At 36.0% G+C, this 16,217-nt stretch overlaps 1 protein-coding gene across 2 annotated transcripts in view; it reads right to left on the reverse strand.

The window, feature by feature from the left end:
• Positions 1-16,217, reverse strand: part of VPS13C (vacuolar protein sorting 13 homolog C) — a 174,952-nt gene that overhangs the window by 39,956 nt on the left and 118,779 nt on the right. For both annotated transcript variants that reach the window (XR_003436379.1, XM_027123201.1), the window contains exons 48-59: positions 15,896-16,065; positions 14,299-14,546; positions 12,713-12,942; positions 11,122-11,214; positions 8,173-8,538; positions 7,707-7,793; positions 6,250-6,405; positions 5,784-6,048; positions 4,763-4,923; positions 3,637-3,758; positions 2,631-2,925; positions 970-1,359 (exon numbers count right to left, since the gene is read on the reverse strand). Coding sequence is in view for 1 of the 2 variants with exons in the window: in XM_027123201.1 (XP_026979002.1) it covers positions 970-1,359; positions 2,631-2,925; positions 3,637-3,758; positions 4,763-4,923; positions 5,784-6,048; positions 6,250-6,405; positions 7,707-7,793; positions 8,173-8,538; positions 11,122-11,214; positions 12,713-12,942; positions 14,299-14,546; positions 15,896-16,065 (2,583 nt within the window). In the remaining variant the exon portion in view is untranslated. The remainder of the gene's footprint in view (positions 1-969; positions 1,360-2,630; positions 2,926-3,636; positions 3,759-4,762; positions 4,924-5,783; positions 6,049-6,249; positions 6,406-7,706; positions 7,794-8,172; positions 8,539-11,121; positions 11,215-12,712; positions 12,943-14,298; positions 14,547-15,895; positions 16,066-16,217) is intronic.

The raw sequence follows: 16,217 nt of genomic DNA on the forward strand, positions 1-16,217 counted from the left end.
AGAGGGTAAAAAGTTTACTCCTGGCTATGGGATTCAGATAAAGTTGTACAGAAGAGATCTAATTCTGCTCCTGTATTAACCTCCACCTACCCAATAGATTATAAAATACCTGAGTACAACCAGAGGTCAGACACATAAACAGGTACAATATCAAGTATTAATCAAAACTCTAAGACAGGGGTTCTCAAAGTGTGGTCCCTGGACCAGCACCATCAGCAACACCTGGCAATCTGTGGAAAGTGCAAATTCTCAGACCCTACTCAGACCTACTGAATCAAACTATGGGGGTCTGACCCAGCAAATTGTTTTCAAAGCCCTCCAGGTGATTCTAACGCACACTGAGATTTGAGAAGCACTTCTCTAAGAGAACATGGATGGAATATCTAGCCCCACTTTAGATGGTCAGAAAATCCTTCACACATGTCAGCCTGGAGCAGACTGCCAAAGGATGAACAGCGGATAACCAGAAAACATGAGGCAGACAGGCAAAGCACAGGGCAAGAGGCATTCTAGGCAGAGACTGCAGCCATACAAAGGCATAGGTAAACTATACCAAGATGTGACTCTGAAAAGGAAAGAAGGGACCAGAGCATAAAGGATCAGGCCTTATGCATTAGGTTTCTCTCACGAAGGCCTGCTTTAGTGCTTCATACATAGGAGGGTTCAGTTAAAATAAACCAAATTCAACTGTTCTATCTTTTGAAATGCCATTGCATCACTGGTAACCTACATAAAATCAAGGTTTCTACTTGACACTATGTCAAAAACAGAAGTAATTCTAGGGGCACCAGAGAAAAAGGTAACTCAGCCTTGGGACACTATTGTCGTTAGTCCCTAATATGCCACTTAACCGTGTATTCCTTAAAAGTCCTCTTGGACCTAATTCATACCTGTGACACTGACCAAAGAGGTAAGCATGGCATTAGATAAACAATAAACAGGTAATTTGTTTTATCAACAAAAACACACCTTATTTTTACTAAAAATGTTCTTCTTCTTGAAAGAGAATAAAATAATATCCCTAAAATCAGCTGGATGTTTCACATGAATTTCTTCTGAACGATACTGGAGAACTCGAGAAGTCTTGTTGATTAGCCAATAGGGACTAAAGATGGATAGCTCCATCTGGCTGCCAATTCGCTTGACATGTATTGACAGGTCAACTGTCATCGCTTCTGTGGAGTCAGAAGAAAAATACACAAGAAAGAATTCGGGAAGTGTATCACATATACGGAAATGTCCGTTCCAGTTTTTGCCCTGATATTTCACCAGAACTAATTCCATTATTTCTCCACTGATTCTCGAATGTAGAACATTGGCAGCACTGCCTTCTGCTAGCTCATGAGTTTCTGCTGTTCCCTAAAAACAAACAAACAAAAATTAAATTTGCTTACTAATTTTTTAAAAACCTCTGCAATAACGTCCATATTTTATACAAATACTAAGTAACCTACCAGATTCACATTAACTGACAAGTCTTCAAGGTACCATCTTTACATATTATGAATATCCAACAATTACTAATGATTAAAAATAAAACACTATATCATAGCCAAAGTCAGAAACTGTCTTTTGGTCATCAGCAGGCCAATGGTTATAAATTTTGAGAAAAAGACCTGTGCCAAGAATCAAAGGCTGGATTCCAGAACACTGGCTGTTTTCCATTAACAGCTATGTCATTAAATGAGCCACTTAATTGCCTGGACTTCAGCTTCATCCTTTATTCACATACTACACCTAATGGTTCTCATACAAATAGAATAAGAAAAGTGATATCAAGCTATGCTGACAAGCTATCTAAGGTGGAACTACTTTAAAAATGAGTAACAGCAACATAATAAATTTGGCTTCCTTACTGAAAACATCTCTTGTCTAAACACTACTTAGTTCATCTAATTAATTTTATTCTCCGCAACTCAGGGATGGCTCATTGTCAGAAAAAGAAAATAAATTTAGGTTCCAAATACTTTCCAGATTTTTGTATTTTGATATGTCGTGGCATGTACAAATTTAAAAATATTTAGCATACTTCATTACTAGAAAATGTTCCCCAATATTTTTTAAGACAGTAATTATTTTTCAGTTCAACAGAAACTTGAACCAAATAATCATCACTTTAAAACAAAAAACTTTAAAATTAACTTCATAATAAATTAAGATGAAGTATTTTCTCACTGGCATTTTCCCATACTTTAGCTAAGAGAATTATACTCAGATAATAAAGAGACTATTATAATTATTAATTTAGAGCAGATGCAGCAGAGTTCAGTGGTGGAGAACAAGGAACCAAATTCCCTAGGTTCAAATTCCAGCTCTACTATTCATTAGCTGTGGGATCCTGGACCTGTCACTTAACCCGTCTGTGACTCAGTTTCCTCATCTGTAAAATGGGTCTAATAACAGTACCTTCTTCAGGAAGTTATTGTAAGGACTAAATATGTTAATACATGTAAAATACATGACATAGTGGCTGGCACAAAGTAGATGTTATACCAGTTTTTGCTATTATTAAAGCATTACAAGTAGATGAATGTAAAACACTGACCTCAACTAAAAATACCATTAAAAAAAAACAAACTAGAATTCACTCCATGTAATAATAAAAGTCAAACAAAATGCAAGAGGCATACCTCAAGTAAATATCTTAGAGAATATGGGAGAAAATTCCGCAAAGTGACAGTAGGGTAAAGATGAATGATGTAAGCTGGATCCCAGTCTTCCCTGTGTGTACATATATAGGTTAATTCATCAGGCACAGCAATTGTATTGACTATAAGAGGTAAGAAGTTGACTTCTGTTGACGGACACTGCAGCATGCATCTGACTTCCCTGCTCCGATGAAGTTCTTCCTTCCAGGAAATATATGTGGTGGATTCTTTGTACTGATTCTCTAAAATACCAGCTGGCTGAATGAACAACTGACATCTACAGAAGAAGAAAACAGAGTGGGAAAAACGTTTTTATTGAGAACGTAAGAAAAAGAATCTCATTAATTCTTCTTGATAACTCTACAAGATAAGTACTATTATTCCTATTTTTACAGATGAGAAAAACAAGGCTAGGAAAGTTTAAGAAACTTGCCCAAAGTCACACAGCTGACTCATGGAGGCACCTTCTGGGAAAAAATACTCTGTAAAAAATGACAACTTAAAAAAAAAAGTCATTTCAAATACAAAGGCAATCTAATAAAAATAAGTCTCAGAGGGCTTCTCTGCTGGCACAGTGGTTGAGAGTCCGCCTGCCACGGGTTCATGCCCTGGTCTGGGAGGATCCCACATGCCTCGGAGCAGCTGGGCCCGTGAGCCATGGCCACTGGGCCTGCGCGTCCAGAGCCTGTGCTCTGCAGCAGGAGAGGTCGCAGCAGTGAGAGGCCCGCGTACAGCAAAAAAAAAAAAAGCCTCAGAAAATTCTAAAACATCAAGTATACAACAGGAAATTTCATCTGGTAAATTCAACAATATAAATGTATTTCTCTATATGTCTCAAAACTGGCTTTTACAGATCTTTAGATAATAAGAATTATTATTACGTAGAATATAGATATTTTACTCTTTTCTAGAATAAAGATCCTAATTCACCGAATTAAAAATATATATTATGAACCTTTTATATCAACATATTCAAGGAAGTATCTACCTATATGAATCTAAAGGAACATGGAACTCCTCTTCAGGTCTGGCTACTCCAATGCGCTCCAATAACTTCACATTCTTAACATATTTATAGATGATGAAAGCAATAGAGAAATGGTTTTTAATCTGTTGGACAAAAAAATATACAAGTTGTTTAAAAAGATGTAGACGTTCAAAAGAAAAATGTGAGCCACACACAATCACTTTTGGATCTAAAAAATTTCAAGCCCAATATTGGAACATATTTTTATGGTAATTGAAAAGTTTTAAGATATTTAAGGAGCTATATATATGAAACTTGATGGTTAAACAGAAGTCAAAAATTATTAGGATATTCACATGTTCATATATTACAGACTGAATTTTTTAGTGTGTATTATTATCTTTCAAATACGTATTAACTTTGAGGATTTCAGTCATAATATTTTCCTCATTACAACCTTTTCTCAATGCACCATACAACTAAACAGAAAAGGATAGTAAAGGAAACATAAGGTAAATAAATACAGTACAATCCTTCCTTAACTACAGTGTAATATAGGTTGGAGCTAATAGTAAACGGAGAGACAATGACCAAAATTGGAAATCCTTTCATTTTTATCTGATGTTATAGGTAGGAAGAAATATTCTTCTGCTGACCATATGCTGAAATCTGTAATAATGCAGAGAAAAAGAAAAATCGATAAAGCCTTAAAGGTGGAAAAAAATATTTATACAGATTAATATGCTAAAATTTTTTTCTGGGGAGACCATTTCAATATTCCTTCATACATACTTGAAAAATACAATACAAAGAGAATGGAATGTTATCCTATTTGACAACCAGCTATTACTGCAATATTCCTCAGTTCTGAATCTTTAAAGGAATAGACAAAAAGTTTCATTAAAATCGTAAGTAACCCAGGAGACAACAAAAATGGGCTTTAAATTAACAACAGCATTTCATGAGACATTTAAAATGAAGAATATTACAAAAGTAAGTTGGACAGGAAATACCCAGTTCAAACTATTATTTATTTCTGAACAATCAGTACTGACCTAATGAAGTTTTATTATATTTCTATATTCAGCCAAATGATTTAATATTTCTTGATATACTTAAAGGAACACAATTCACTTTAATGCATTACCTGCAGAGGAGAACGAAGGGTAATTACTTTGTTCCCTTCAGTTGCATCAATTTGTACCACAAGTGAGTCAAAATGACTGGCATTGGGATTCCATACATTATACAATCGCCGTCCAGGTCTGGCAACAGGGACTTTTGTAACTTCTGTATATCCATGAGGTGCTAAGTCAGAGCATAAGTGAGAAACATTCCAAATACTAATTTACCTAAATTTTTATAAGACAGATCAGGAGCAGCACCTCAAAATAATGACAAGAGTATTCTTCCTCATGACTAGAAATGCAGACTACACAAAATTCTTTTCTAAGACACAGGAGCTAACAAAGAAAGGAAACTAGTTATTATAAAATTTTTTTTGACCCCAAACAACTTCTCTTGGGGTTTTAAATGTATTAAAACAAAAAAAATCCAACTTGTTCCTTATTTTCTCAACCATGTAACAATAAAAATCGCTTTTTTTTTTTTGAAATGGTGATAACTACTGTCAACATTTTAAGACTTCTGAATATAGTTATTTTCTCTCCTCACTGAACTCCAGTCCTTTTGAAGCATACTACATACTGTACTATTTAAGCACATAGAAATAATCTACGGCTTCCCTGGTGGCGCAGTGGTTGAGAGTCCACCTGCCGATGCAGGGGACACGGGTTCCTGCCCCGGTCCAGGAAGATCCCACATGCCGTGGAGCGGCTGGGCCCATGAGCCATGGCCGCTGAGCCTGTGCATCCGGAGCCTGTGCTCCGCAACCAGAGAGGCCACAACAGTGAGAGGCCCACGTACAGAAAAAAAAAAAAAAAAAAAAGAAATAATCTGGTTTTCTAAGGTGATTCTTAAATTAATCAAGTTTAATTTTCTCAAGTTTAGAGGAAGAAAACAAAAGTTTATCAAGTATTTGTTTCAAGCCTTTAAAAATGTTGTCTCTCAAGGTTATCTACAGCAAGTATTTTTCCATATTTTATCAAAAATAAGCTGACACCAGTAATTCCAAAGATACCCTTAAAAATAGCATAAATATAGCATACCAAAAGTCAGAGAGAAGAGGGAGCTCTCCTGACGGCTCAGTGTAGATAGCTTCCCTTGACATGAAAGTTCCATGCTGGCATATTCCAATTCCAATTTCTGACCGGCATCAATATCACACACATCACTTTTCTCAAGGGAGCCCATCACTCTGAGATTATGATTGGGCTGCACCTTAATGGGAACACCTACAGAATTTGTTACTGTAAAAGGTGCCCTGTCTTTTAAAGAGTAGTCAAAAGTAGAAGCAGTGCCCTCTGAAAAACCCTGAAAAGGAACACAACAGCACAATAAAATTTTTGCAAAATTCAAATTTTTTTTCAAAAACTAAATTTCAACTACACATTTTTTAGAAACGAATGTTGATGACAAACAAAAATAATGCATACGTTTCAATTTAAAATTCCATTTGAAATAGTCCAAGCAAGAACCAAACTATGAAACAGTCCAAGCAAGAACCAAACATACTTTTGCTAAATTGTTGAAAACATTAAGACAGCTTTTGGATATTGTTATATTCATTGTATCTCCTGAAGAAATATCAACTTCTGTTTCTGGCTCAGGAAGTAGAATAAAATAATCTCCTGGCATCAAACTTTTATCCTGGACTGGATTCTTCTTTACCTACGAGGATAAATACATAGCAAATTTATTAGCCAATGAATAATAAAATTAAAATACTCTCGACAGAGTCAAGGTTAAATTCTCCTAACCTTGTCACTTTGTATCACGGCTCCTCAAAAGTCTCATTTTCAAAAATATTCACTGCTTCACCCTGACTTAGCACAAATCAGCATTCTTTCTTTCAGTGTGTAGTCCACGCATAGGGAAACGTTTAGAATTGTGCCATGGAAGGACTCCAAGTGAGTTACAATATTTGTCTTTTGTGCATTCACCAGAGAAAGCTATTTACCCAGTGTCACCTAATTGGTCATTTTACTTTGATGAGCACTCTAAGAGGACCCTGAAGTCTAAACTGATCCTTATTGGAAGTAACATCTGGAATTCCTTCTACTTTTTACCAGTAACACCTATAAATAAGCAATATGATAAGCTTTCAACCAGCCATCAGATTCCATCATAGTTTTCATTCTAAAGGCATTTCAAAAGTCTTGTAAAACATTCTTTGTTAGCCTGCCTACTCCAAAGAGAGGTAGGTCAGAAATATTACTTCTACTTTACTGAGAGGAAATTAGGACACAGGTTAAGTGACAGCTCATCTTTAAAATAAGAATCTGCTAAGTCAATTTCAATGCCTCACACTTGAGTCAAGTTGCCCCAGAGAAGTGTGCTGTGATAATTTGTGAAGGGTATAAAACTTGTGTTCCTGTTAATCTAGGAAGATGTGTTTCAGTATGTAGGACTCTGCAGTGTTCTCAGGAAGTACCATGAAGAGATGACACAAAGAATTCATGAACCAGAATAGCAGTTCTTGGATTTTTTGGTCTCTTAAAATGATTGAGGATCCCAAAGAGCTTCACTTATGTGGGTTATTATCTATCAGTATGTACTCTATGCGAAACTAAAACTGAAAAATTTAAAATATTCACTTAAAACCAACAGTTACACGTTAACATAAATAATATTTTAATGAAAAATAACCATTAAAAATACATAGTGAGAAGACGAGTATTTACAAATCTCTTTAGTGCAAGCCTTAAGAGAAGACAGGTGGACTCATTTCTAATTTTGTATTCAATCTGCTGCAAAATTGCATAGTCTCTGGAAAATTCCACTGTATGCCCATGAGAGAATGAGAATGAAAATGATATATAATGTCTGAATATTATTATGAAAAGAATTTTGATCCCATGATCCTCTAAAAGGGCCTCAAGGATCCTGGACTACATCTTGAGAATCTCTGAACTAAAATATATATATAAATGAATATACACAATGATATTATTTTATTATGATTTCCTTACAGCAAGCCTTAAATTCCATGGTCTCTTCCCCTCCACTCTCTCAATCAGTGGCTCCCATACAGCATGGGTCTCATTGTAATAATGAACCTGGAAAGGCACAGAATTATGAGAGTCTTTAAACATTAACTACATATTTCTATAACCAGTAGGAAAAAATATTAAGTAATGTTATATGCCAATAGCCATTTTAACAACATACCTAAGGACACAAAGGATATTTATAAAGAGGGTGCATTTTATTTTACTCTTACTTTGCTCCATAAACCAATTATTTAGCAAAAGAACCCTTAAAAAGTAATGACCAAATAAATAATACTATACATGAATAAATTAAATGTTAGAATGTATTATCTATTCATATATATACTTGCTATGGTCATGCACACAAAAAAGCTCAGTTTAATTCCTCCATTGTACTTTTAAGGAAGCTGCCTCTGAAGGTGGGTAATAATTCATGTGGTCATACCTCTAGTGTCATGTCAGCAGAAGCAGCCATTAGGGAAGTCCAATTTTTAATGCTTCCTGAAAACTTAGACTCCGCCAATAATAGAGGTACAGTTCGATGGCCGAGACCACATTCTAAGGTAACTTGAACTGACTGGACAACAACAGCACAATTTTCCTCTACCAGTGGAGTTTCAATGTCTCTGAAATTTTCTGTTATTTCTGTGGCCATGTCAACACCAAGAAACCAAGAGTTAAAATCACTAATAGATTTGACACCCCAAAGATGTTCCGTTTCCTTAGATATATCTTTGGATTCATCTTCTTTTGTCTTTGGAGACAGAGCAGCCATTATTGTCATCACAGTATTAAGAATTATGGGTGAAATCTTCAAAAAAGAAAGGAGAAGAAGATTTAGAATAAATTATTTCCCAGATGAGAAGAATTAATATATAACACACAAAATTTAAAGTAACTAATTAAAATTTTATATATATTAAATTAATAACTGAGGAAAACAAAAGAGAACACACAAAATCATGTGCCAAGTCAACTAGCCTCAAAACAGTGATTTCTGCCCAGGTTATTCTGGAATTAAGTGACTAATGTGCATGTCAATTGTCGAAACCTACAGTTAAATCAGTTAATTCAGAGTGAAACAGTGTCATGCGAACAGAAAAATGTAGAAGTGTAACTGAATTTTTCATTTTTCAACCAGCTGCATTAACTAAACCAAAGTATGTGATCCTCATCAAGATATACACACATGGTTTTCATTTGTCTTACCGACATAGGAAACTTGAGAATCACCATGGACCCCCTTTCACCCTAAGATCTGAAAATTCCACCTCCTATTATCTTTGGAGAGTATCTTTGCTCACCTCTTCATTCCAATCACTGTGCCTTAGTTCTTAGCAACGATGATGTCTTCCATGTCCTGTCAGCACCATCTCGGGCCACCCACCACATGATTTTTCTAAAACCCAAATCTGAGCATGTCATTCCTATGTTTAAAATCTTCAACAATTCCCCATAACTTTCAGGGTAAGATTAAAACTCTCTTTAGCGTAGGACACGAACTTCTTTGTGACCTGATGCCTAATCAGTTAAGCTACCCATGGTTTCCCAAAGTTTCAGCAATACTGGGTTAAAGAAATTAAGTGGATTCCTCTACTGTTCACTTCTCACAACCCTTACTTGTTTAATATGCTAAGGAGATATGATTACATCACCAAAAGAAGGTGATGTATCTGTCAAATGAATCCTTCTCTTCGTTGCCTTATTAATGTCACCTATAATTACTGTTCTCAGTCCTATGGCTCCACCACACCGTTCTCCCCATCCACATGGGATCACCCCTCCAAGTCCTTAAAGAATTTTTCAAGCCTTTGCCTTTATGCACATTGTTGGTTCTGTCTAGGTAACCCTTTCCCTCTCTCTCCATCTAACCGCCCTCAGATGTTCAAAGCTCAGTTCAAGTAGCCCCACTTCCAGACAGCTTCCCCCGATATCCTAGTCTGAGCTGGAGGCTCCTGCCTGCACCCCCAAGAGCACCTCATGCATGCCTCTAGCACTGAAAGCTGAAAGTAATCACTCATTTACTTCTTTCTCTCACATATATCACTAAGTTTTTTGAATGTAGGGACCAGGTACCCTCAGTGCCTTGTACAGGACATTCTTCATAAACAGTAAAGCCTCAAAAAACGTGTGCTCAATAAATAAGTAGAGTGATATACAAAGAAAGACATGGAAAAACAATTCCTCAGCACCTTAACCCAGTGTCGCAGACAAAATGCATGCAAATCCAAGTTTTCTCCCCATTTTGCATTTTAAGTCTGTAGAACACCATCTAAGACAAACCAGTCATTTAAAATATTGAGAGAAAAGTGCTTTGGAGAGCAATTGCTTTTTCAATACTACCAATGTAAGAGATAAAAAAAATTCTAATAATTTATTTCTGGCATACATCTGTCATTATAAATATTTTATAAGAGAAATAAAACATTTAATCACATAATTATTAAATTCAACCAAACTACACCTCAAATAAAAGCTTAAAAATAACATTGCAAATAAAATAAGAGCAACCTCATTTTTCCATCCTTCCTTTCCTTCTCTTCCCACTTCATCTCTGCTCTCCCCACCCAAACTCAATCTCCAACACACACACAAATATACTAGATAAAAACTATGCTGATCATTTAAAAGTGCAGTTCACCCTGAGCAACATGGATTTGAACTGCGGGGGTTCACTTATATGTGGATTTTTTTTCACTAGTAAACACTATGGTACTACACAAGCCACAGCTGTTTGAATCCACAGACGTAGAACCTCAGACATGGAGGAATGCAGATTCTGAGGAACCGCCTATACCGAGGTCTGACTATAAAGGTAAAGCACTGCTAATCCCCGCGTTGCTCAAGACTCACCTGCACTCTTTCAAAGAAAACAGAAACAAACATTTGCATTAAAGAAAAGTGTATTTTAATATTAGAGGTTTTTATTGATTACTAAATATGTGACTAGCATAATGCTCTAGATGTGAGAGTCATCAAAAGATAAGAAAAATAAGAATTGATTGTGGGACTTCCCTGGTGGCACAGTGATTAAGAACCCGCCTGCCAATGCAAGGGACACGGGTTTGAGCCCTGGTCCAGGAAGATCCCACATGCTGCAGAGCAACTAAGCCCATGTGCCACAACTGCTGAGCCGGTGCTCTAGAGCCCCTGAGCCACTACTGAGCCCGTGTGCCACAACTACTGAAGCCCGCACGCCTAGAGTCCATGCTCTGCCACAAGAGAAGCCACTGCAATGAGAAGCCCGCACATCGCAACGAAGAGTAGCCCCCACTCGCTGCAACTAGAGAAAGCCCGTGTGCAGCAACGAAGACCCAACGCAGCCAAAAATAAATTAATTAATTAATTTTAAAAAAGGATTGATCTTCACCCAAATAATATGATAGGCACTAACCTTAATTATAAATTCTTCAACTTCAATATTTATATCTTCTTTTCCTGAAGCCCATGTACATTTTTTCATAAATAGAGAACAGGGCTGTAAGATCTAGAAACAAATAAATGAAATTTACTTATGAACATGTCTTACTTAATTTGAGATCTTTAACTATAGTCTACAACTAAAAGCAAAAAGGCAAATTAAATTAGCTGAGAATCTCTTGTGAGGGCTCCTCCAAACTATAACAAGTCTATGGCCACTGGAAAGGACTTTAAGCGGTTCTGATGAATTCCTTTATGCCAAATTCTTAAGTAGTAATGCACATTTACTATTAGAAGTTTAAAATGTTTCCTTTTGCTAAAATGTCTTTTACATGATGCCCTATGTAAAATACTCTTTTAAGATATCTACAAAAATGAGCTAAGGACTATGGTAAGGTCTTACATTTGCAAAGAGGTAAATGAGGAAATGGAAATGGTATTTCATTATAATTTTTATGGTCACTAAATCACTTGAAAATGTTATTCTAAACAAATAGTTCTGTTAACTCCTTTTAAAAAAAGACTATAGTAAGGTAGGTAAATGAACAGCTTCCAGATGATTAACAACAGGTCAGTCTTGAATTTCCTGTAAGGTCCTTATTAGAAAAGATTTCAAATCTTCAAACTTGACGATTTATTAAAACCATGAAGGCTATGTTATTAAATATCATTAAAGAAACAAATAAAATGCACCTGAACTGAATGGGGGAACTAGTATGCATAACTTTCATTTTTAAAAAAGTAGGATGAGCTTTAAATAGAATGATTAATATAAGCTTTCCGTGACATGTCAAAAGAAGATGATCCTGGGACTTCCCCTGTGGCGCAGTGGATAGGACTCTGCACTCCCAACGCAGGGGGCCCCCGGTCAGGGAACTAGATCCCACATGCATGCCACAACTAAGACCCGGTGCAACCAAAAAAAAAAATAGAAGATGATCCTGCTAAAAAGAATGTTTCATGATACAGTATAGATTAAGCTTAGCACTGCACTTCTTTATTCAAGTCACTTTGTCCATGAATTTTTTTAAATTTAAAATAACACTGCAAATGAGTCACATTATATAATGATGCTCTTTAACATAAAATTATCAATTTAACATTAAAAAACATTTGGTACAGTAATAAATTTAATTAACTAAAACCATATTTTTCAACTATAATATGAAAGCACAACTGAAGTTAATTTGTAATAAAGCAAAACATAATCTCTTTTGGGCACATGACTAATGAATTTTTTGGTTCATTCATCCACTCACTCATTGGATATACTGTGGTGAACAAAAGCAACAGCTGAAAAGGAATGTTGATTTGTACTAAAATTCAAACACTGTTCAGCAAAAGACAGTATAATGAAAATGAGTCTGGAGACAGCCTACAGTTCTGTCACTACAGACATGGCTAAATCATTTAACATCTTTGGAATTCAACATCCTTATTTGTAAAATCTCAAGCTGGAGTAAATACTCTCTGAAGTCCTACAGAGCTCTCACATTCTGGGATTCTATGAATCAACCACATCTGCCATCCTTCAATCCAAGTTTAGAATATAAGGTAATTCTTACTGTGGTAATGTTTTCTCCTCTCTTTTCTCTGAGAAAAGGGCAAGCAAGCACTTTAAGATCTCTCACAGAAGCTTTCATTATCTGTTCGAGTTTGGATGTCGATAGACAGAGGTTACACCGGAATGAGGCTGTCAGAGCGGGAGCATCAGCCTTTGCCAGGCTGGCAACAAACACCACTTCTGGATCTGTGATCTTGGCGTTTAAAGTCATATTTGGTCTTACAGAGTCATCTGAAGAAACAAAAATAGGAACCATAAAAGTTCTAGTAAAGTAAATCTTGTCACTTGGGTACATGTTATCTGTAAGTTGCTAAGTTGCTTGTAATATCCTGCTATTATAGATATGGTGAAAGTAACAATATTAATAACTGATCGGTAAAGACAAACGATAAATGATTATTAACAAATGCTGATTACGTGGGATAATGCAATCTTGATCCCTGTTGTTAAGAAGATCATTCTCACTTTGACCTAGCAAAAATCATCTTGTTTTGAAGTTCTTTTTGTCAGAATTAACGCATATATGTGATGCATGTGTGTATACATCTGAGTGTCCTATGTTATGCTGCAGGAGCAAGGAAGGGAAAACAGGCGAGGGGAGTACCAGGAAGAGGACAGGAGACCCTGATAAGTACACAGGCCATTATTACTTGTCTGCCTTGATTTCACCCTTAAGTCTACAGTTAGTGTCATACAATCTATAATATAAATACATTACATGCATATATGAATACAGAGATATCACATGATTACTGTTTAAGAAAGGTAAATGGAAAAATAAAATTCTGACCTTGCCAGTAAACGGCAGTTTTTCAATCTTCCTGAGTTGCACATTAGAGAGAAAAATGCCTGACCTTAGACAATCACAATTTAACAGAGAAAATCACTGATCTACTTGGCAATGCTGGAATAAATGGTTTATGGGTCAGGGAGTGGCACCAGCATACACGGAGACCAGACCTGCGCAAACCCTCTGCTAACTTTAAGGAATCTAAGGTGATGTCCGGGGGTGTCATGTTGGGTCCTCCAATACTCCCACCCTCTGCTTTCAGCTGTTTAATTGCTCTTCAATATGATTTAATTCTTCCAAATATTTTCTTTGAATAAAAGATTCCCTTTTTATAAAACAGGCTGTACTTCTGGATGGGTAAAGAAATGTTAATGGCAGAGTTGGAACCAGAGCAGAGGTTTCCTGGTGCCTGATCCGATACATATTTTTACTCCACCTCTCTCTTAAAAAAATCTATGCTTGGGCTTCCCTGGTGGCGCAGTGGTTGAGAGTCCGCCTGCCGATGCAGGGGACACGGGTTCATGCCCCGGTCTGGGAAGATCCCACATGCCGCGGAGCGGCTGGGCCCGTGAGCCATGGCCGCTGAGCCTGCACGTCCGCCAACGGGAGAGGCCACAACAGTGAGAGGCCCGCATACCGCAAAAAAAAAAAAAAAAAAATCTATGCTTACTAAGGTTTTTCTGCTGAATACATTTAAATTTGAAAGAGTAATTTTACATTCTTAAGTTCTCCATTTCTCTTTTTTCCAGTTTGTAATTTTGGTAAAATATACAAGGTGACAGATAAATTCTGCTAACCTTTCTCCATCTTGATTTTTGCTAAGGCAGTCTGTCGCAGTGGAATCTGTGATTCTTTAGCCATATTTTCTGGACTCTGAGGTACAGCTTTGATAAAGAAATCTGCCACAGTCATCAGAAATTCCACACTGGCACAAACATACAGCTTGTCAAGAACAGCATCAATATGACTTCCATTCTTGTCTTGTGTGTAACTTATGTCAATCATAGAACTGTTGTTATCTTGGCCATTCTTCTTATCAATCATTCTGAAAAAATATATACATTCATTATTTTATTTCTGCTAAAAGAATTAAACAGATTAAAAATTTCCTATACATTTTAATAATTTTTCTTTCACCTTTCAGTTTCCAATCTGTGAATAGAAAACAGATCGGTGTTAACTCGAGTCTAATTAGCTAATCAGCAACCAAGACACGGTCTCCTAATCTCCACAGCAAGGTTCATGATAATAAGTAATTATAGAATATTTTATAATTATAATGCAATACTAGAAAAACAATGACTGCTGAAAGGAAGTTTGGCAATTAACAAAACACATTAATGTGGTCCCACAAAATTTAAAAGACAACCTCTTTATATTATTTTACAAAATAAAACCTCCCTGAAAGAATTTGTCTCCAAAGATCATCCTATACAACTGACTCCCAAATTATTCAATGTAATTCAAATCAGGCAGTGTTCATCAAGCGTCTGCAATGATATAATAATTCCCACACATCCTCATGTGCACTGCAAAGAGCAGGCTATGAAACAGAAGGATGGCCTTTATCACCCTTGCCTAGATTTCTACCCCAAGACATGAAATTTGCAAATCAGAAAAGCTGGTTGCATGATAGCACTCTTTCCTCATTTATTCATCTCTTAGAAAAACAAAGGGCTCAGAAGTATTCAATACATATTCAACGGGTCCAACTTCAAGTAGCAGAATAGTTTTTCTCCAAAAAACAAGGACAAAAATATTATGCATCTCATTATTTGGGAAAGGAATAAAAATATAATTAGGCTATTAAAGTTGCATGTTTCTCACTTTATAGTAGGGTGATATAAATTAATCTTTCAAAAATGAGTTGATAATGTGAAAATTAGGGATTTTTTTTTTAACCCTGTAGGGTCTTTTTTTAAGTATAGTTGATCTACTATAACTTTTAAAGAAATTTCACAAAACTGTTTTAAAATATATAGACAAAATAAAACAAAAGAAAGATCCATAACTTTAAGGCTTTTTTGAAAAAAAGATTCTGCCTACTGTAAACAATTTAGAAAAATATATCACCAATCAACCACCCCATGTGGATTTAACTATTAAAATTCTTACAGTTTCTTAGTTCCCACATTTAAGACAATACTCTATTATTAAACTTCCTTTCATTCAAACTTTAAAGCAACTGAGCCTGAAATTAGCACTACTTCTTGATGCACTTCAAACTGAAATATGACCAAAGACGTCTTTTGATAATCCCAAGGAACAGAATCCTAAAAAAGATGATCAAAAGACCCCTTCTGACAATCCTAAGCTGAGCAATCAATGCCTGGTAGCAATGCCAAGTGCAATGTCAACCTTATATAATGTGCGGCAAATTCAGAGATGACAAACCTTGATGTTGCTCTCTCAATTCCTTCTCTGAGATCATCAAGGGTGCATGTCTTAAGTTTAATATTGACATTCATTGAGCCATCCTTAAACATCTTCCCTGAAGAGGCCATAAGATGTAGTCTGAGTTCACCAAGCCGGAAACTGTCATTATGAAATGAAAGTTTGGATTCCTGTGGTATATTTTTCAAGCAAAAGAATCAATTATCTTCAGGTGTTATGTAATTACTTTTAAACATATTTCTTAACTCAGAGGTTAAAAGCAAATCCAACGCAAGAGGGAAGAGATATGGGAACATATGTATATGTATAACTGATTCACTTT

This window comes from Aethalodelphis obliquidens, unplaced genomic scaffold (assembly GCF_003676395.1).
Source record: "Aethalodelphis obliquidens isolate GAN/ISIS:26980383/991018 unplaced genomic scaffold, ASM367639v1 scaffold26, whole genome shotgun sequence".
Classification (NCBI taxonomy): domain Eukaryota; kingdom Metazoa; phylum Chordata; class Mammalia; order Artiodactyla; family Delphinidae; genus Aethalodelphis; species Aethalodelphis obliquidens.